This window comes from Dasypus novemcinctus, chromosome 26 (assembly GCF_030445035.2).
Source record: "Dasypus novemcinctus isolate mDasNov1 chromosome 26, mDasNov1.1.hap2, whole genome shotgun sequence".
NCBI lineage: Eukaryota > Metazoa > Chordata > Mammalia > Cingulata > Dasypodidae > Dasypus > Dasypus novemcinctus.
The window spans coordinates 21,592,969-21,616,555 of NC_080698.1; the positions used below are offsets into that span (position 1 = coordinate 21,592,969).

The window sequence follows — 23,587 nt, forward strand, 5'->3', positions numbered from 1 at the left end:
TCATTTCAGTGGCAGCATCCTGAGGAGACTGTCATTTCTGCAACCAGAATCCCCACGGTGCCCATATTTCATTTATTCCTAAGACCTACCATTGTTCAGTTTTCCCTTTGGATTCTATAACCTGCTTCTCATAACTGTTCAACCTACTTTTACAAAAGTGGAAGGTGATTCTCAAAGAGGATAATTAAATTGCCCAAAGTCACACAGATAATAAATGGCTGTACTGGGATTCACACCAATGTGTGAATCTGCTCCCAAATCCACAATCTCAAAGACATCCACTATACTGCTTCCTACTATCATATTTCATATGGAATTTGTAAAATGTCCAGTGACATTTGTTTATTGTCCTAGTGCACCATTTAAAACCTACAGTGAAATGTAAACTACTACTGCTCATTTTGCCCTTTGCAAGTGATGGATGACTTAAAAATCATGTCCACTTTAAGAAATCCTTTAAGCACATTTACATTTTATTACCTTCAGATGACTTTTCTGTGGCTACACTATTCATCCAGAATCATCATTCAACCTCTGTTAAGAATGATAAATTTCATTTTCACAGAAATCTGCCCAACGAGCCTCTTTAACATTATGAATATACTCTTCCTTCCTAAGGAGTGGAAGAGATATTTTCCTTGTTTCCTTACAGTTTCCTCTTTCACTGAATACTCTGTGTATCTGATTAAGAGGCCTTGCTACCAACCCAACCTTTACCAACATTACCATTCACAGAGATGCCAGGAAGTGAAACAAATCCCCAAAGCTTCACTCAGCATGGTAAGGTAAAAAATTAAGAGTATCCATCCCATGAATGACTAGTACTCCCTTTGTCTCTTGACAATGAATGAAATAGAAGCTTTGGTAACAAAATATTTTGGAACTCATGAAAGAAAGGTCAGAGTTTGGAATGCAAGAAACAGAGGACAACAAAGGAAATCAGATCTCTGAGGAAGGCACCTTGGAGAAAGGAAAGACTGCGATGGCATTGAAAACCAAGTGTACTTAAGCCAAGATCTATGTGCAATGTCTACAACTCATAATTCACTTGAAATTCATATCCAATTTCACATATTCTGCAAGCCCAAAGAAGGTCAACTGTTGCCACATTTGGACAAGAATTTAACTAAAACAGCCATGCCTCATTTTTTGTTCCCCTTGCAGAGATTTTGGGATCCCTAAAGCAAGATTATCTTTTCTACATATTATCTTTATTCCTCCAATTTGAATAGAGTCTCTCTCAGTATAATGGCACTTTTTTGTTTTTTTTTTCGTCTTTCACTTTTTTTTTTTTTTTCCATAAAGTCAGTCAAATACCTACCATTCCATTAGGGATGATAACAATAAAACAGATAGAGAGGAATTTCATTGGGAATAAAAAGAAGATCTCATGGTAGACAATAAAGAGTAAGTTTCCAAGTCAAAAAGAGCTGGGTTCAAGTCCCAGGTCTGGCATTTACTAGCTGAACAGCTTTGAATAGTCATGTTCCCTTATTCAACATGTTTCCTGATGTCACAATATGGATATGCATACCTATCCTGTAGGATTGCTTTAAGAATTAGAAATAAGAAATATAAGGTTTTATCACAATATCTGGCACATAGAAATGTGAATATTCTGTCATGAATTGGAATTTGATTGAGTGCTTTTATGCACCACATACTGTACTATGTACTAAAGATTCAGTGACAAAGGATAGAAACATGGATCCTAGTCTCTCAGATCCTACGTTTAATGTGAAAGACAAGCAGAGAAGTAATTCCAATAAAGGATGAAAACTTTTCTGATAGGGAAAATAAAGATTGATTTGAGCAGCTATTTTTATTATTAAAAATTTAAAACACATGTACAACATCGAGGTTAAGAATTTGGACTCTAGAATTAGTAAGGGGTTTAAGTCACATGTCTATTCCTTACTATCAGTGTGACCTTGCATAAGGTTTTTCATTTATGAAATGAAAAATGTAATAGTACCCATAATAAAGGATTTTTATAGGATTAAAAGATGAAACACAAAAAAGTGCTTAGGACTGTGCTGGACACACAGTAATCCTTCAGTAAATTTTAATTATACTTACTACTACTACCACAATTCCATCTAACTGAGCATCACAGAAATGGTTTTTACCTTTCAGAATGTCTCCTTCTGGGCTCACAAACATTGCTTTGTGTGTTTTAAGCCAATCCAGCTATAACTAGGAAAAAATCTAAGGTATCACTAAAGATGCTTTCAACTCACACAGCTCAGCTTTGGATTATAAAGATACAAATGAATGGGGGGAGGAGGGAGAGAATGTTAGGAAGAACTCCCTTAGTGCTAGATTTTAATAGAGGTATCAGAATGAAATTATACACACATCTATCATATTTCACATTTTCTAGTCCTCTCTACTAAAAGGGCCTAGAAAAAATGTTATCCCAGTAGCAATGAGCACACCTAGCACCCCATTCTTGGTTTCTACATACCATTCTTTACTAAAATGAGCCAGAGCTCTTTGAAAATAGCTAACTTTAGGGCTAGACCAGGGGAAGTATAAAATAAACTTGAAACATACTGTGCCAGGAAACAATAAAATGCTCAAAGATGAAATAGGGTCATGTCAAAAGGACATAGGCAGATGGTGGAATGTGACACTTCAGGGATCTGTCTACCCAGAGCAGCTTTGAACAACCAGCAAGAACTGGCCAAAACATCTTTCTCAAAGGTCCAGGAAAGAGACAAAGGACTGAAGTAATAGGAAAGGTGCAAAATCAAGAAAAAGTTTTACTTAAAAGCAGTAGGATCTTGTGGTACCCTGACTGGCCCCTTCCCCCATCCCTTACTAGCTCAGTGTGGAGCAAGCCCAGGTCCCCTCTGTGGACTCCAGGCTCTGGTTCTGGTGAGTAACCCTTGTGCACATACTGGGAATATGTATGTCTAGCCCAATCTTTCTGGTGATGGCCTGAGGCTACTCGCCATCCTAAAGCTTACCCTGCATGTAGAGGACAACTCACAGAGCTCTCCTACAAAATGCTGTGGGAGAGCAGTCAAGCAGTGCTATCTGGAGCAAGGGATTGCTGGCTGTAGCGCATATAGTGCAGTGCTGGGGACCATAAGGAAACTGTTTCTTAATGAAGGTGGGACATTTGGAATTAGAACCATGTAAATGGAGAAATACTTCAGGTCAAATATTCATGCCCAAGAAAAGACACATTTATACAAAGGATCAGAGTGGTCTCTACTCTTTGGCCTAGAGCTGTTCTTTCTTTATTTTAAAAGATTTATTTATTTATTTCTCTCCCCCACCCCCACCCTGGTTGTCTGTTCTCTGTGTCTATTTTTGCTGCATCTTCTTTGTCCACTTCTGTTGTTGTCAGCGGCATGGGAATTCGTGTTTCTTTTTGTTGCATTATCTTGTTGTGTCAGCTCTCCGTGTGTGCGGCACCATTCCTGGGCAGGCTGCACTTTCTTCCACACTGGGTGGCTCTCCTTATGGGGCACACTCCTCACGTGTGGGGCTCCCCTATGTGGGGGACACCCGATGTAGTAGGCGGAGGCCCTAACCACTGGGTCAAGTCCACCACCAGGAGCTGTTCTTTAAATTCATTGTATGGATGAGCCCTGGAGGACAGCACTTATACAGGCAATCTGCAAAGACTGGCAAAAGTGTTTTCTTCTTTTTTCCTTCTTATTTTCTTTGTTTTTTTTTAACTCCTGGCAATCAAGGGAAGTCCTGTCATAATACTAATACTACCTGGATATAATATCATCATCACACTACATATTAAGAAGGAAACAATGTATCTCTTATAACAGGGTGATCTAGAAGTTACTGTCCAACCCAGCAGTTAATTAGGTATTGCCAGCAGTGATTTGGATGGCCTTTCATACGAGCTGATGCAGTGGTAGGTAGATAATATCACCTATTTGGTGTCCTTGCCAGAATGTGTGACTTGAATCATGTGAAAACACCTGAATCAAGAAAGTAGGGTGTTATGTTGGACAATTGTCCTGGAATCTTCAAATGATTGAATACCATGAAGAACTGAGTGAGGTAGGGAACTCCTATTGTTTAAAAGACATGAAATAGATGTAATAACCAAAAGCATTGCAGGAACCTTGTTGTATCATGAGGGGAAAAGGCAATTGAGGATATCTGAGTATAGACAGTATGATATTATTATTGAATTGATATGAGTTTTCCTAACCAGGTGTAGTTGTAGTGTTGTAGTTATTTAAGAAGATAGTTTTATTCTTGGGAGATGCACACTGAATTATTTAGGAGTGAAGTGACCTGGTATCTACTGTGGATGGTGTGGCAAAGAGAAGAGTGTGTCTATAGAGAAACATAGCATAAGTGTGGCAAGATGTTAAAGCTGATGCCTATCAGTGAGAGATAAAGAGGTCTTCATGGAACTGTTTTTTTCAGCTTGCCCTTGTGTTTGAATTATTTTCATTTTGAAAATTATATTCCTATACATTTGGAATATCCTATTTTCCCCCCATTCCAATTTCTCACTTTTAATCAAAATAAATCTGTTGTACTCTAAGTATTTTTGTAAGTTATCTCATAACTCTTTTGGCAGGAAAGGTCTAAATAAGCAAAGTTTGAAATAGTTTATTTGAAAATTATCTTCCTCCCTTATTAAAAAAATAAAAATAAAGGGCAAATGCTTTTCAATTAAGAATAGCCAAGAGAAGATTCCTTTTTAAGTTTAAAATCCTCCCATCTTTGTCATAAGATGTCACTAAGGCACCTTGGAAGTCTGTAACAGGAAAGGAAACTTTCCAGATCGAACAGGAGAAACTGAAGCCCTCTCAACACAATCATACAGACACACGAAGATGCTGAGGCATCCCTGGACACCAAGAACTCTCTCTCCGCTGCCCACAGGGCCACTAGTCTTTGGTGTCTCACCCTGAAGAGTCCCTGCTGGGAAGACAGGCCTTGATCCATCAGAAGAGCATGTCAGCTGAGGCTGCCTTGCAGGATAAAATGCAACTGGTCACCTCATGCCCAGGGCCAACAAGGTGAAGCAAGGCGAACAAGGGAGTACAGCACAGACCCCAACAGTCAGGCAAGCAGTACAGGAAGAAAGAACTTTGCCCAGGAGCAGAAGGGGAGCAGCTTGAGAAACTGGCAATTACACAGCGGTAATAGGATCCTACATGAGTCAAACTGTGAGGCAAACTTGGGCCCTGGAATGGGAGGTAAATTTGCCTACAGCTGTGAGGAAAGCTACAGAGCTCCCCATACAGACCTGGCACAGGATACAGACAGTGACCCTTGTCACAGGGAGGAAGGAAAACCCATGCATTTATGGGATGTGAACTACAAACAATTGAGGGAATTAAGGGAGAAGGAGGATCACAGTATTAGCGTCAGTATTTATGGATTTATAGGAAGAGAAATGCTTTCTGATAGCACCTCTACCCTGTAGAGAACTAACCACACAATAAGGAATATGGCCACTTTCATAGCCGTGGATCTGCCAAGGAAAACGAACTAGAAGGGAAATTTATGTTTTAATAATAAAATTTTCACAAAAAGGAAAAAAGAATACCTAAAACTCGTGGAGCACAAAAATCACATTTAACTCTTCTCCAGTTAGCATAACTGAATATAAAGTTATCCACTGTGATATAGCTAACATTTGAACCCTGCCTATGATATGTACCAAGGACAGTTTAGGCATTTTGCATAAATACCTCTTGGGATGCCCATGAGAATCCAATGAGGTGAGAATTAAAACTTCCCTTTCAAGGATGAGGTAACCAAAGGAAAAACAGGTTAAGTTACTTGCCCAGCCGTGGCTGAGCTGGATTCACATGCAGGCCCTGGGCTCAAAGCTGAGGCTGTTAGGTGATAGGGTATTGCCTCTGTGACCAAGTCACCTGACCCCTTGGGAAACAAAGCTCGTGTGTGTGTGCGCGCACGCGCGTGCATCGGATTTTGTTTTAAGTGAAAATGAAAGCAGAAATAGTAGCTTGTGGAAGGAGGAAAAAGAAAGAACGAGGCAAAAGAGTGAGGAAGCATGCGTAGGGATTCATCAAGCAGTTTGAAAACGTTTTGTTCTTTGCAACTGTTAAAAATTTCTGATGAAACTAAAGAATTTTTGTTTATGTAGATTATATATATCAACATTTAATCTGAAATAAAAACTTAGAAAATTCTCAAATATTTAAAATAATAAATCTATAAATATACAATGTATGTTAACATAAATAACATTTTTACCTTAAGTAACCGTATTTTCCAAGAGGGGCAATATATATGTACGTGTGTGTATATAAATTTTTTTTTCTTTCAAATTTCTAATGACTCCCTTGGAGCACTTGTTTAGAGTGGGGATGCTGCAGTCAGGCCATGTGGGTCTGAAATCTGGCTCTGCTACTTAATAGCTGTGTAATCCAGAATAATTATATTCTGAGCATTGCATTTCCTCATCTATAAAATGGGGTTACTAAGACTACCTATCTCACAGGATTGCTATGAGCATTAAATGAATTAATATCTGTTGCCAAATGCTTAGAAAGTCTCATAGCTTAAAATAAGTATTCTATGAGTAATGTTAATAAATAAATTAAAGAAATGATCACTTGGCTTTGCAGGCAGAACCCTGGCCATGGGGTGACATTTTTATACTGAATTTATGTTCTCACAGCTGGGGCAATGACAGGGCTCAGTAGAATAGGAGTGAACAATTGCATCCATGTTATAATAAGGACACCGATAAATTGGGGACTCATTCAAAATGTATATTTCAACTCCCTTTAAGTAAAAAATAATTGGAGCTCTACCACATAGAGGAGGGACAGCAACCTCCTACCTTCAAAATCCTTTCATGTTCAAAGTCACATTAGACAGTGGGAATTCTTTAATGCAATTTCTGTTGAATTTTGGCTATAAAAACATACCAGGAGGTTGTTAAGCTGAACAATTCAAAAGTATTTTTAAATGACAAAAAGTGGGCAAACTGTTATGAACAATCAAGATTCAATGCTATGTCAGAGTTAGGTTAAATATATTTTTATTTAGGCTTTTTTAAAAATTAATTTCATTTCTAAGAACTGATAAAGACCATTCAGGAGGTAGACTAAGAATAGAGCAAAAAGTACAGAATTTGTTATAGACATCTTTCCCTACTCTTATTACTCCAATTTGTAAATCAGTTTTGTTAATTATGACTAAATAGTTTTTCTGTGCAATCCCACCATACCCTTCATATAATCCTTAGGCTTTCTCCCTCATCCACCAAACACTAGTTTTCAGAAAACACCAGAATCAGTGCAAATGGGCTGTTTCTCTTGCCCTTTTCATTTGTCTTCTAAGGTCAGCAGACAGATGGCCCACTGCTATTGCTGTGACTTTTTTATTCTTCATCAAAGGTTAAAGGGCAGATTCTTTAGTTTAGCAAAACAATCTGGTTAACTGGGAATTGTCATGTATGGTTTATTACTTTCAAGAAATTATAATATTAGAGAACATACTTTATATGATAATTATATTAAACATAATCTAGAATGTAAACTAACACATAACAACATACTGCATATAAAATCTTGTTGTGAAGGCACATTCCTACCTTGCCATGTTCCCCAAGATCTACCTTTTCAATATTATCTTTATGTAGGAAATATGTAAAACTGACAATTAATAATAGAATGACGTCCTTCAGAGTTCAATAAAAAACCTTACTTGTATTGTTATTTTTAGAATTCAAAAACACCACTCTACTTCTAGAACAATATTATCTGGTTCATTGCTTCATACGCAATCTCTTCATTTATAAATTGGGAACAGCAATCTCTAGCCCCTTCAAAGGGTTGCCAGAAAGATAAAGTGAGTTTTTAAAGTATACTTCTATAGTACTATGAACTTCTTGTTTACAGTACATTAGTGGAAGAAAAAAAAATCATTAAAAAAAAAAAAAAACACAAGAAAATAGACATAAATATTTAACTGATCTCAGGATAGAAAAAGACCTCCTAATTATAAAAGCAATGGAAAAGCAAACGACAAAGTTGATAAACTTAACTACAATAAAGATTAAAATTTCTAAGTCAATAATGACATGAGCAAACTGAAGAGGCTGGAAGCAAAGTAGCAATACTATGTACAACAAACATGTCAGGCAGAGGGTTGATTCTTAAAAGATCCCTAACAAACTGAGGTAAAAATACCTCAATAGAAAAATGACCAGAAGAATATGAACAATTTACTGAAAAAGATAACTAGTAAATATATTAAAAATTCACATTACTAGCAATGAAATAATACAAATGGAAATAATAAGATATATAAAATATATCAAATTTGCAAAGGATAGAACAAATTTCAAGATTTAATTCTTAAGCTTAATGATGGTGTAGTGAGATGATTACTCTCCTCTTGTACTCCTGATGGAAAACAAATTTGGGAATATTAGTTAATTTAAACAATTCATAGCATTTAAACAAGTATTTTTAATTTGGGAAATTTATCAGAAATATCACCAAAGATCCTGTACCAAAATATTCATTATATAAAGGCTGAAAAGTTAATAGTAAGTTATAAATTATAGTAGAGCCATATGGTACAATGTTGCCATCATTGAAAATCACAATTTCAGTCTATATTAAGACCTCATAAAATGCCAATAATAAACAAAAAAAGGTTATAAAATGCTACATATTTTATAATCCCACTGTTCTAGAAAAAAATATGAACAATGGAAAAAATTGGAAAGAATAAACTGAAATTTTTAGCAAGGGTTATATCTAGATAATGAGATTAGAGATGTTTTTATTTTCAATTATGGGCAGATTTTCTTATAATTAGAAAAAAATAAATGTTATACTTGATAAAAATCTGTTACACTTGATATAAACAAGATTGCTTTTACATAGGCGCAATTTAAAGAAAACATTTATTTGGTCAAGCAATTCATTAGTTGGTTACTAGGCAATTATACTGAGAATAACAAGTAGTTTGAATTAATATAACTATGTTTCTCCACACCATTTCAGTGATTTCAGAACTATATCAGTGCTGAGTATTTACTATGTACTCATTATTTATCAGGAGACTGAGCTGTGGAGGGAAGGGAGGGAGGAAACGGAAGAGGATACAAAAGTCGTTTCATTTGAAACTAAATAAAAGAGAAGCGAATCGTCCAGAAAGCAAGTCAGTCCTGGTGGGAACCCTTCTAGCGTGTGAAGGTCGAGCACTACAACATGAAGGCCGATGCTTATCAGGGAATTGCTAGCAATTTCATCACCCTGAGGATTGCACAGAGATGCTTCACTTAAAAAAAAAATCCATTAAAATCAGCTCAAAGAGAAAGACACTAACGTGGTGTTAGAGGGTCATTTTTTCAGGGCTCTATGTGGAAGAGAGAGGCTCCTACAGTAACTCCCATTATGGCTAATGAGACTTGAGCATCTAGACTAATCTAAAACCCCGGAGGGTTTAATTTAAAACCGTGATAGGAAAGCAACTCTAAGCCATGAATGAACCCCAGGTGTACTCACATACTTTTCCCAGGTACTAAAAATAGTAAAAAGTTGTACTTTTTGTTGTTGTTGTTTTAAACTATGCTTTATAAGAACAAAATTTTTTTTAAAAAGCCTCACAGAACTTCAATTTATAAGTTTACTTTAAACCCTGGGTGTTATTTTAATGGCATTTTTAATTAGGCAATTTTAAATTGGGTCTTATTTCAGTCGCTGTGTTATATTAATATAGAAAGCCAGAAAATTCCTTGTAATTCAGACTAAGTGTTGATTTTACAAATTTAGGGCCACTGTGTTTTTTTTTAAAGATTTATTTTTTATTTATTTCTCTCCCCTTTCCCCCGCCCAGTTGTCTGCTCTCTGTGTCCATTCGCTGTGTGTTCTTCTGTATCTGCTTGTATTCTTGTCAGCAGCACTGGGAATCTGTGTCTCTTTTTGTTGCGTCATCTTGCTGCATCAGCTCTACGTGTGCAGCGCCATTCCTGGGCAGGCTGCACTTTTTTCGCACTGGGCGGCTTTCCTTACGGGGCACACTCCTTGGGCGTGGGGCTCCCCTACACGGGAGACACCCTTGCGTGGCACGGCACTCCTTGTGTGCATCAGCTCTGCACCTGGGCCAACTCATCACAATGGCCAGGAGGCCCTGGGTTTGAACCTTGGACTTCCCATGTGGTAGGCGGATGCTCTATCCATTCAGCCAAATCCACTTCCCTAGGGCCACTATTAAATGGAGTCCCTTACTCAAATCCAAGCCCTTAGAGTATTGGATAGTGAAGAGTAAAAAATTATTATTTACCATCCTCCCACAAGCCAAATTCATTCGTTCTTCTGACTTCCACATCTTCTGGGTTTAGTCCTCACAACAACCCAGGAAGTGATTAGGAGTCGTACATTCATTTTCACATGAGACAACAGAACAAAAAAGATTAAGGGACTTGATGAGGTCCACTGGATGGGACTGAAATCTAGTTCTCCAACTCCCAGTCCAAAGTTCACTGGTAGTCTGAATAAGTACAAATAGTTCTGCACTCAAAGAAGGTCAATGGGGCAGTAGACCCACTGGCAGGCAGAGCTGTTCCTTTCTTCTTGGGAGTTGTAAACAAGGAAACCAAAGAGACAGTTGCAAGATTTGGTGGGGAGTGGTAGAGATGGTGAGTAGTAGTCAGCCTCAGAACACATTTCTGAGGGAGAGCCTCCATGAGTATTATAATTGAAAACACTATCAATTACATATTCTTGTATCATCTCCATGAATAAGAACCCACAGAAAAATGACTCCCTGATCTCTAGAGTTGGGAATATTTATGTATTTGCTAGAAATTATCCTATTTTTTTACTCAAAAACAGACCTCTTTTCTTATTTAGGTTGGTACCTGAAAGTTCAAGGTGAACTTTGTGACCCATGTCTCACAAGAACATATGCATTTTATATCTATTTCATGAACTAACCTCTTTCTGGCTCCATCTTAATTATTTTCCCTTACTTTCTTCTTGACTCTTGTTTGTTTGCTTCTTATTTTTAAAGTATTTAATATTATACTTATTTTTTAAACTGCCATTATTATTTTAAAGATTGTATTTATTTATTATTTCTAAATACCACACTCCGCCCCCCCCCCCCCCCCCCCGCATTGTTTGCACTTGCTGTCTGCTCTCTGTGTCTGTTCATTGTGTATTCTTTGTGTCTACTTGCCTTTGGCACTGGAAACCAAACCAGGACCTCCCTTGTGGGAGGGAGGCACCCAATCACTTGAGTCACATCCACTCCCTGCTTGTTGTGTCTCTTATTGTGTTTTCTTCTTTGTGTCTCCTCATTGCATCATCTCATTGAGTCAACTTGTTGAGTCATCTCACTACACCAGCTCACTGTCTTGCTTGGCTTCTTTAGGAGGTAATGGAAACCAAACCTGGAACCTCCCATGTGGTAGGCGAGCACCCAACTGTTTGAGGCACATCCACTTTCCATATTACTATACTTTTTCCACTATAGTCAACTTACATAATTTTTAACATAGTCTAGAAATAAACATATACACAAACTAAAATTATCTAATGGCAATTGCCTTGGCTCTTGTTCAAGTAACAATAAACTGAAAGGAGATTTCATCAAAGGGATTAATCAGAAAGAAACAAACACAAACTTATAAACGATTAACCTGTACACATGAGAAACCAAAATAAAGCCATAAAAACTTGACCCGCATACAGCACTGCTCTGGATTTCCTGGAAATCAAGAGATTTCCTGGAAAGCAAGAGAGTGGTAGATACAGTCTTGAGAGATCCAAGCTCACCGGCCATGGAGATACCAAGGAGTTTTGTTAATTTCTGATCTCTATATAGACTATAAAATATTGTCTTAGACATCAGGGCTCAGCAGAGAAACAACTAATTCCACAGGCCTGGCTGTAATCCACATGGAAATCTATGAAAACTGTTTCTGGGGGTGATGTTAATGTTCAAAATACCTAGACTCCTCATTCAGAGCAAGGCTTTGGAATGATAAATATTAACAGAGCACCCAATTGTATGTATGTATATGTGCATGTGTGTAGGTGAATAAAAATCAGTTTGATGCTCATTGTAACCACTGCACTGTACTGCCTGGTGTGAGAATTTATCAAATCATCCTATATGTTCATGAGGAAACTTGTCCCTAAAGCTTAAAAGGGTTATTCGGTTAACAAATTCACCTAACAAGTACTCATTAACAGATACTACCTGAAAACCACTCATACAGCAAGCACAGTTTCAGGCAGTATGGATGCAGCAGTGAAAACATCGACCCAACAAACCCTCCTTCATGGGGCTCAAATTCTAGTCTGCCCAAAACATATAATAATTAAACCAAATAGTAAGTGATGCAATAAGTTAGAATATTAATTTTAAAAGGAAAGCAAATCGGGGATAGGGTAGGTTTTGTTGCAATTTTAAACAAGACCATATGAAGGAAGGAAGTGACAGACTATGGCTTGCTTGCATACAGCAGGCGGAATAGCATTCCAAGCTAACCTGCCGGGTCCCCTACTAAAGACACCAGAGAGTAAGGCTTATACCTTATCACCCTAATCATCCCTTTCAGAACTACCAAGATTAGTCCTATGCTTAAATGATAAAATGATTATAGCAAAACAATAAAAGCCACTAAGTACAAAATGTCAATGAAAGATAGAAATGAGAGGTTTAGGAAAATATAACCCTAGAAAGTAGGACTAATGGGAAAAGGAGAATTCTCTAGGGAGAATAATTCCTTAGAACACTGTACCAATGATACATGAAAGTTTGCTGCACATGAGAAGACAACTGGAGGTGGTGGAAAGAACAATGGAATGAGAACCAAGACCCCTTGGTAAAGTCGTGACTCCCAAGATCTAGGGCTACCACTGGCCTGAGACTCAGCTTTCCCATGTAAACTGCTCACAGATCAGAAAGGATTTAAAAAAGTGACTCTAACAAACTTAGCTAGTTATAAAATATTTTTAATGTGAGATATTAATAAGGTATATGTCTCTGTGTATATACACACACATACACACTCTACCCCAACCACCAACACATGTGCACAAGAGGAAAATACACACAGATCATTGCTCAGTACCCTACAATGGGATCACCTCTTTGCTGTATGTTCTGGGAAATAAGCTGGTGTTAGGAGGCCTATGAGTTTCACCAAGATAAAGATGGCCATTTGAAACAGAGTTCTGTGGTTTGAATTCATTGGTGAATCTTCCACTAAGCTAGACCCAAACCATTGACTAACAAATAGCCATGCTTGGTTCCAGGGGCACAACGGTGGCTCCCTCCCTCCCTTCATCTCTCTAAAACAAGGGCTGTTGTTGAGGCTGTATTCCATGTCATGTCCATTCCTATTATTAAAATATTGAAATTACTTCTGTACTTATTGGTCCCCGAGTGCTGTTCCTCCCCTCTACCTACCAGAGATGAATAGCTTGATGTTTGGCATAGGAGGGAGCTTCCAGAAACTACGCTAATTGGTCAGTACATGTCTAATATTAATTACTACACATATTAACTAACTTCCATGCGTAACACATATCCACCTATATCCTGACCCCTAACTATGGTTATATCCAAACCAAACCAAGACTCCAGAAGCATATTTAAAGTCTGTAGCAGAAATTCCAGGAATATATCCTAGATTCCAATACTAGATTGCTAGCATTGTAAAGTATTTTTACAAGGCCAATTCAGGATTTATGCTTAAGAACTACTTGTAAATTTATATTCATTTTTTCAGTCAATTAGCTTGAGCAAGGAAAGAGGAGCTAAGTAAATAAATTAGGTCATTAATTTGCAATTAATATAAATTAATTCATTTAATTTGAAGAATTGAACATATATACAAATTATGTACATATAATAAATAAGACTATACAAAAGGCTGTATAAAGAAAAGAAAGCCATCTTGACTGTGCTGTTAAAATCCATGTATATTCACTCAATAGCTTTTAACAGTTTGATATGTGTATGAAAATATAGGATAAACATTAACTTCCTGCTGATGTTCTAACAAGTCTATTTTCATACCAAATGAAAATTAGAATATATTTTGTATTATTTGAGTTAATTACGTGACATTTCTTATGAATAATGATGTATTATTCCATTCATTACTTCAATTATGTTCTATTACAAGTGCAAGGCTAGCAACACCATGACCAGTTTTTTCCTGTTCTTCACAATCTGATGACTTGCATGGAAAGCAGGTCAAAAATATACCCAGAATAAAATAAGAGACTTTAGGAAGTATAAACCATGACAGTTTAAAATTACCTGAGGAAAGTTACACATGGAAATAAATCGAAACGGGGAACAGCTTTCCACATTATAGGATACCTATTTTAGCAACTAATATGAGAAACATTCTAAGTGTTATTCTGATACATATAATTGTCATCCTACCATTTCCTGTAGTTGGCGGGAAAGCATCCCTAATATCCCCCACTCCTCTCACACATTAACGGAAGTATATTCTGTGTAGATAGGTAGATTGTAAAGGTATCATTTTCTGGTTGTGAAAGTGATTCTATAGTTTTCCTGCATTTCTGGGAGAATGAAGGAACCTACTAAAAGCCTTGATCAAAACAGCCACTTGGCTTCTGCTCCACAAATGTACAGCCATGGTCAGACCCTGAAGTTAGAAGATAAATCCTACTCTTATGGGGAAGTAGCCAAGGTCAAGGAAAGACAACCAAGACTGACTAATTAGGCACAGGGCCACGTGAACCTTAAAGCCCCCACAGGCCTGTCCTCACGAAGGAGAAGACAGAGAGGAGCCAGAAGAGTCAGAGAAGAGGCAAGGGATAGAAGGCAGCAGCCTGAATGAGATGTAGAGACCGATTGTGGGACAGCAAGCCTCCCTAGGCACGGCCAGCCCCGGCAGAAGGCAGACGTGTAGCCTGGAGCCAGGGGTCAGGGTGGCTGGCACGGGGCGCAAGCCCTCAGCCTGCCCAGGCCTACTACCGGGCGGCTGGAATGGGCGACCGCGTCCTCAGCCGGCACGGGCGTGACGCCCTCAAGCCCGCCCAGGCACCAGCAGAGGCTGCGCCCATAATCTCCCGCCTAAACGTAAGATCTGGTCGGCCCCTGCCACTCCACCCTTCTTCCTCCCCTCCCTCTCCGGCTCCCTTCCCCCACCCCATGCAACTGCTTTGTTCTCTGTTTCCCGCCACTGCCTAGAAGCTCGAGTCTGCCTTCCACCCTAGCAACAGCAATAGCCAATCCCCTGCCACCACCTCTCCCACTTCATGTAACCTCTTACCAGCCTTCCCCCCTGGCTACTGCTTACAGCAGCCAACCAAAATATTGCTCACCTCTAAACCAATCAGCATTCCCCACGCCTCCCTCCTGCACTATATACTGTGCTCACTTCCTGAATAAACCAGACCTGTGCCACCAGCCTCATCTCCCTGGTTTGAGTTCCTTTAGCCCAGCTGCGTTGTCCTCACCTAAGCCCGCGGCCCCAAGAAGCCCCACAGAGGCTTCGGGGTCCCCCACGAAGCCCCCCAGAGGCTTCAACAACCGATGTTTTCATGCTTTGGGCCCACCGTTTCATGGGCCAGTCACCTTCATTTAAAGAGGTCAAGCAAAGTAAACAAAATCCACAAAGTTTTTTCCATCTCTTTTCCAATGTCCCTTGCATACATACAAAGCACCTATTTAATTCCTTCTGTGTCAGGTCTTAACAATCTGTCATTTTGTCTATAATAAACATAAAGATGCCAGTCTCAGCTCCAGGAATAAAAAATAAACTACGGAAAGAAAGAGCCCGGCAAGGAGGGCTCCTCTTCCCCTTCTGATACCCATGACAGATGCTGCCCACTGACCCTACATGCAGCCTCAGAATACTCCTCAACACTATGAGCTCACTGCCAAGTGATGGCATTTGAGATAAAATACATTTGCTTTCTGTGCATTAATTCCTCAAAAGACATGTCAAGATGGATGACAGCCACACAGGTTTGCCTTGAAATGGGGGTTGGCAGGAATCTCTGTGGCAGATTCTAGACACTGAAAAAGGTTGTTAGTCAAGGTAGAGAATGAGAAAGCATCCAAAAGCTTCCTTTGTTCCTGTTAACAAATATCACTGTTATTTGTTTATCATTATTACATTGCTCCTGGCAATGTAATAACCCAAAGATAGTTGTACCCACATTTTTCCAAAGAAAGGCCAGAGATGGGGGTGGGGACGACCCTCCAACTGGGCAATCACTATTACATGCACATCTTTTTTTTTTTTATTTATATCTCTCCCCTTTCTCTCCCCACCCCCATTGTCTGTTCTCTGTGTCTATTTGCTGTGTCTTTTTCTTTGACTGCTTCTATTGTTGTCAGCGGCACAGGAATCTGTGTTTCTTTTTGTTGCGTCATCTTGCATCAGCTCTCCGTGTATGTGGCGCCATTCCTGGGCCAGCTGCACTTTCTTTCGCGCTGGGTGACTTTCCTTAAGGGACACACTCCTTGTGCGTGGGGCTCCCCTACGCGGGGGACACCCCTGTGTGGCAGGGCACTCCTTGCACGCATCAGCACTGCGCATGGGCCAGCTCCACACGGGTCAAGGAGGCCCGGGGTTTGAACTGCGGACCTCCCATGTGGTAGACGGATGCCCTAACCACTGGACCAAGTCTGCTTCCTGACATGCATATCTTTTGAGTACATGGTCTGCCAAAATAAAGTCAAGAAAAAAAATCTAACTACAAAAACAACTTGACCAGTTATAGCTTAAAACAAAGGTCAGCAAGATGATCTTCTAACATTTCTCCAAAAGTATTTTAAGCTAGCTGATATACAACAAGCACGTGCAAGAAGAAAAAGACATGTGCTAGGGCAATTTTAAGAGAAAAAAATATATATATTTTTAGCAATAAAGATATTAAAATAGGGCTTGTGCTCATTTTATTTTTATAGGAAGGTATAAAAAGAAACTTTTTCTAAATGAAAGATCATCAGATCACTAATAACTGTAGTTTCCTAAACAATTAAAAGAATTAACAAGATTACAATCTACACAGGAAATGACAAATATTTCTGATTTTTATGAAAGGACTAAAAGGGCACTTTTATCTGCAGCATCTGTTCTATCACTTTAAGCCAGAACTTTTTAGGAGTAATGTTTCCATTTCTTGTTGAGCTGCCTTTTTCTATTTTATTTATGTGAATTTGAAATAAAGTTGTTAATTAAAAAAAAAAAGAATCAATGTAAGGAAAGATATTTTTATTGTTTTGGGTTTTTTTTTTCCTCATTTATTTCAGGTACATTCTAAATGGCAAGGATCTGAAAACAGAGAAAACTTAACGCTGCTCCATTTGGAAAGGTAAAATTTTGTATTAAAAAATACTTGTCAGAGCATTCTTTTTTATGTATTGAGTTTGGATCTCAGGGCACAATTTCTATTACGCCAAATATCTGTTTCTAATGAGTCAGCAGAAATGTCCTTTAAGTTACCTAGTCTAATTCTTCATAAATACACTTTGTAAGATTGTCCTCAATGCATCAACCTAACATTGTTTGGCACCGATAACATTCTGTACAATGCTCCTGTTTGGAAAAATCTGCTCTTTCAAATAATTGATCCAATAAACTGTTGACAAATGATTTGTATAAAATAGCATGGCCAGCGAGCAAGGTTTTCTCTGTCATTACACACCACATTCAATCCATCCACAAATGTTGCTGTGTTCCCCTTATGTTAGATCTCCTTATGCCATTCTGAATAGCAATCCAAAGATCAATACACTGTCTGCTGAAAACAACAGGACATAACAAATGAATAATTTTATTTACAATAAAAGCCCCAGTCCCCAAATGGATTCCACTATGAATGCACAAATTCATTTTTCAGGTTCAAACCAAGATGACATAGCACAATGTAAGGAGGTGGAAGCGAGGGAGAAGTATTAAATACATTGGCACAAATTTATTTAAGCCATGAACAAAAGCTGGGTTGCACTGAAGTACATGTATAAAACGTTCAGTGCAGAATTCTGAAGATGCAATCTCCAAAATGCTGCTGTTCTCTCACCAAGACATTTTGAAAAACATTTTCCAGTAATAAGAAATTAATGGATTAAAGACATTCTAACATATTCTTCTAGAGTGTTGCACCACAGAGGCCGAAGCCTATTCAATCGGCTTTTAAACACCGTTTGCAATGAACAGAAGTGTTTGCTCTAGGTGGGGACAAGAAGGGATTGAAGTGACTCTTTTGAGTATGAAGCAAACAGTCTTACTTCAAAAGCTTATCTCTGACCCCTGATCTCACAGCACTTTTCCTTCTCTGAAAACTAAGAAAAAGTCAGCAAGCAAAGTTATAAGAAAAAAAGGTTGAGGGGGGAATAAAATGTTAGAGAGGACAGAAGTTCAAAGATGACATTTACAAGTCTCTCATGAATGGCACACTTCCCAAAGGCCACCTGAATCCAGTTGTGAAAAAAAAAGTTCATCACAAATACAAAATGAAATGTTCTATTTCACACAAAAATACAGACTTGTCCATTCACCAATTAACACATGGAAGAAATGGAAAGGAATCTTTTTCCATCTGCCATCAGTTTATTCACAGCTTTTAAACATGACAGAGAAATGGGAAACAGGATTGTAACTGAAAAAGCACTAAGGGAAAGTTGGGAAGATACAGGTTGGAAATGATGCTAAAAATCTGGGATAAAATCGTGACAAAACTGATCTTTGTGCATGGGAATACAGAAAAGATGAGATTTCAGCATACCCTCTGCCTGCTGTGTTCCATTAACTGGAATGATCCATATGTTCCTGATCTAACGATTTCACTTTAAATTCACTCAACATAGAGCTAGAGGATTCTAAGAAAAAATAGACACAGGAGGGCAGATCTTGTCCCACCTGTTCCTAGGAGCCAATGACCCAGTGCAGAGACAAACAGGAATGTGCATAGTTCTGACATGAGGCAGACTGGGTAAGTGTTTGGCAGGGTGCCTGGAACAGAGTAAGAGTTCAGTAATAGATTGTTGAAGGAATCAACCTGTGAATAAGGAATAACATGTCACAAACAAAGAACACAGAATATTTCTTTCCCAAAAGAGCAGGACAGGTATTGAAGCACTTCAGTAGAAATGAAAAGGATGGGAAGACTCTCAAGGTGAAGATAGTGGTAGGCGAAAATATAGTGAAAGGAAAGTATAATAGATGTCTGGGAGATACCTGAAAAAGATTTGGTAGATTGAGCCACAATAATGAAAGTCTTTAAAAGCTATGGTAAGGAGTTTGGATTTTAATCTTGAGAAATATTCATTAATGGTTTGTTAGCAAGGGAATGGGAAAGTGATAGGATGAGAGGTGCTTGAGACTGAGAAGTAGGTCGGATTGGAGAAGATCAGAATTAGGAAGGCTGCAATAGCTAGATGAGCCCAAGATTAGGCTAGGGCAGGCAGAATGGATGGGGGTGGGTGAGAGCAGCAGGCAAAACCCACTGCCAACATTTATGAAATGTTAGTGGGCAGAGCAATCCACAGTTTCAATTTCCAAATCTCAGGACAAAAGAACATAACTTTCTTCAAGCGAATGAGTGCCTTATTAAGATTCTCCTCACAGTTGTAACCTAACAGAGTTTACAAAGGTAAAGTAAAATAAAAAGTTAGAAAATCATCATATAAAATGGACTCTCTGAATACATTATCCACCGGCCCTGAAACCATTTTAAACACCGTAGATGTGAAATAGGCTTACAGAGCGTGCTGATGACAAAATCGTCCCATTTTTCATTGTTCTCATCTGCAGAAAGAGCAGGTTCTTTTCACTACCATCTAAACAAACTGAGGTTTGTTCATTTTAATAAAATGTCCTCTTTATCTTGACATTTACTCAAAGACATGTTAACTGATCAGGACTCACTCCTAAAACAGCCATCTGGGCAAAAAGCCCCAAAACACAGTTCACAAATTACTCACTATTCAATATAGACATTTCCTTAAGGCAGATATTTCAGTTTCTTTTGCATTCAAACACATCTGTACCCTAAGTTGTAACATCACACTTTGAGAGTTAAAGACCACGTGAAAATCAAGTTGCTTGTTATCAAGAGATGAATTTTTTAAAAAAACAAAGCAAACTGCATTCAATTACTAACCATTAAAACAGAGGTACATTTCTATCACTTCACATTCTCTCAGTCCAAGGCCTTAAGATTTAAATATGAGCTTAAATTCATATTTTCACCTGAAGTTCCCTTAGTTCATCACCAGACGTCAATTACACTGGCACTTGGAAAGAGATGGCCTTTAAACCATATTTTATTGATGCCTGAATTTACAGATAATTTGGTTAAAAAATATTCCCCAAAGGAAAAAAGAAATCACCACAAACTTACAGTAAATCCAAATGAAATAAAATGCTTCTGTTACTGCATGAAGTTCAAGGTCTTTAGACAAACTCAATACAAAATAGGTGTACAACTCAAAAATCATTCTGTTTATCAAAACCTTTCTAAAACATTCTAGGTTTTTGTATGTGTTTGTTTTGTTTTTTACTTCAACAGACAGAAGACTGTAGTTTTCTACTATTGAATATTTATACATTAGGCTCAATTTTATTTTTATAAATTTTAAAGATTTTAAAGTTATCAAAAATTTTACACGACATTATTCACTAGTTTATTGCTATGATGATGCGGCTTGCAAATTTCCAATTTTATTTGGTTAAAATTTGGATTCAAGGAATTTGGAGTGTCTCATATAATCACAGTTCTTTTGCTATGTGTTTCTCATCTGCATGTTTTTTTAAAAATAAAGAATAGCTACATAGTCAAAAAGATTACTCATAATGTTCTCAAGCACTTTGAAAATTTTCACTGAAAAAAAGTACCTTTCTCCAAAAAAGTCTCAGCATATTTGTAATTCAGCATTGCTGAGAAATTCATTTCAAAGTGAAATCGTATCTCAGTGTAAAAAATTATTATCTTAAAATATGATATTTTATATTTTGTTGCCCTCTGCACAGTAAACTAAGTTAGGGGAAAAAGAAAAAAATGTGTATGCAATCATGGAGTGATACTTTCAACAACAGAAAAATACCACCCCCCACTTGCCCCAGGCATTTCACTGATTGCTGCTACTACTGCAAAGGAGTAAAACTCCTACTGAAGTCAGAAGGAGATAAGCCTACAACCATCATATGGTCGGAGGGGAAAAGAACAAGCCTACCACCAGTGGACACTAGAATGGACACTAGAAGCTGAGAATGTTTTTCCAAGAGGAAAAATGTTCTCAGTTCCTAACGGTAAAAAAACAACTTTCATTTGTAAGTCCTATGTTATATGTATGAATTTAATTAAAGCCTATCTTGAATGATCTCCAAGAGGTATAGAAACACAGTCAGCCTCAAATCATCACATAATGCGAAACATCTACATCAGAGAGATGTCACCTAATTTCTAATTTATCATCAAAATTCACAATGGACAAATGAAAACAAAGCATGCATGGTATTATTCATTGGGTCCATTTCAGAAGCACCTATTTATTAACACAGCTACAGTGGCGAAAAGGTTAAGCAAAAATGCACCTCCAAAGTTGTGGTTGCTAAGCAACTCTTTTCAGAAGTTCTGCAACATTGATCAAGCAAATATGCTTGATTACTGGTGCCACCAACTGGTTTCAAAATAAATGTAACATCTTACCTGGTTTCTCCAAGGGTGGAAAGAATTCTTTGTTTACCTTTTCTGGGAGGACATGGGAGGCAAATCATGTGTTCACTTGGTCCATTAGATTTGGAGGGGTTTATTTTCCCTCTCTTTATGAAAGGATACGTCCTGGTACCACAGGCTTTCTGTTCACAAGGGCAAAGGACAATTCTGTTTTGAGAAACACCACAGAGGGCTTGATGAGGTGTTGACCAAATCTGAAGGACATTTCTTCACAGTTGAAGTCTGAAAAAGAAGACAATTTATGAAGTGGACTTTACAACATTCAAATAAGAAACTCAGATCATATACCACTTCAAGGAAAGCAAATTCAATTATTAGTGATTTTTAGTGGCAAAGAAAGACACTTTTTAAATTGTTCCCTATTTAATGTCCACTAAGATGTTTTTTTCGGGTAAGTGTTCCCAAAACATTGCTCGTTTCCTGTAGGTGTTGCCTTTATTGGATTTCGTGTTTCCAGCAGAAGCTTGCAAGCAGACAATGAAACAGCATCGCCTTGTAAATCACTCTGAAAGTTCACATTGCCCCTTAACCAAAATACACTAGGTCCTACTTATCAGGTAATTTTTATTTTCACCCATTTATTTTGTCATTTTTGCTGAGCTGAAAAAATTTCATTGTTAAGCATTCTATTTTGCAAATGCCTTTTTCAAATGGTTTTATGTTTATGTAACAAGAATTTAGGAAAAAAAGTACAGACACCTTTTGACCTTGACTACAATTATGAAAACTTATGAGTACTCCCAGGGAACTAATATAGCAAACTTTCCAAAATCAAAGAAAAAAAATTTGAAAGAAAGAAGGAAAGGGCAAATTTGTGCTCAATATGGAAACAAATCCTGGCTGACGAAGCACCAAGATGCACCAAGGTATGCAAAGTGTTCCACACACCCCTTTCTGGGTAGTCGGAGGAGGAATTAAAGCAGGATGTGGCACCTGGCATTTAGGGTGAACCAAACCCAACCAGTACCCACAAGGAATGATTTTTTTGGTCAGTCAGATGACTATATATGACAATTTTCTGAATGACTAAGGCAGCTTCCCTGGGAGACCACTTCATTTTACTACTTCAGGAACCACTCAACTACAAAACTAATGAAAGCAGATAAATACATGGAATAACAGAAACAAGATTACAAAAGGGATAGTCAAGAAAATGGTTGGCTATTATAAAGCACATCAATAAATGCATAATCATTCAATGATCCTAATATGCTCAGTGGCACGAAAGACACAGAGGCTGTGTAAATGTCATCTACTAGAGAAGCACACACATAGCAAGCACTTGGCACCTATCAGGTACTGAAGAAATAAAATGGAAGGTTTGCTTCAACAGCACAGATTTTGAGAACATTCACAACTACCTTATAAAATTGCAGGGTCAGTAAGAATGTCAAAAACCCAGTAGTCCAGTGGTTTTCAAAGTGTGGTGCCCAGACCAACAGCATCACGATGACCTGGGCACTTGCTAGAAATTCTCAGGTCCCACTGCAGACTTCCTGAACTACAAACTCTGGCAGAAGAACCCAGCAACCTGTGCTTTAATAAGCCGTCCAGGTGATTCAGGACCACTGGTCTAACTCAACTATCCTCCCCAATCCTTGCGCCTTTCCCTACAGAATCCCTGCTGAGTGGTTAACTAGCCTATGTTTGAACATGCCCAGTCACAGAAAGCTCACTATCCATCCCTCCTAAATCCATCAATTACATTGTTTCTCCTCCTATCAAGTCCATCTATTCATCATGTATTATTCCTTGGGTTCATATGAAACAAGGGGACAGTGCTTCAGATAGTGGAGTTAACAATTCTTCCTTTTCCCCAGTTTTTCTTTTCCTATTTCAACTATTCTACAAATAGCATTGACTCATGTCAGTAGTAGCTATCTATGGTTTTGCCTTCCCAGCATTCACTCCCT

At 38.1% G+C, this 23,587-nt stretch overlaps 1 protein-coding gene across 9 annotated transcripts in view; it reads right to left on the bottom strand.

The window, feature by feature from the left end:
* Positions 1-23,587, bottom strand: part of FHIT (fragile histidine triad diadenosine triphosphatase) — a 1,565,692-nt gene that overhangs the window by 847,553 nt on the left and 694,552 nt on the right. For all 9 annotated transcript variants that reach the window (XM_058288169.2, XM_071212131.1, XM_012521179.3 and 6 more), the window contains one exon: positions 21,777-21,896. In XM_058288169.2, the coding sequence (XP_058144152.1) occupies positions 21,777-21,896 (120 nt within the window). The remainder of the gene's footprint in view (positions 1-21,776; positions 21,897-23,587) is intronic.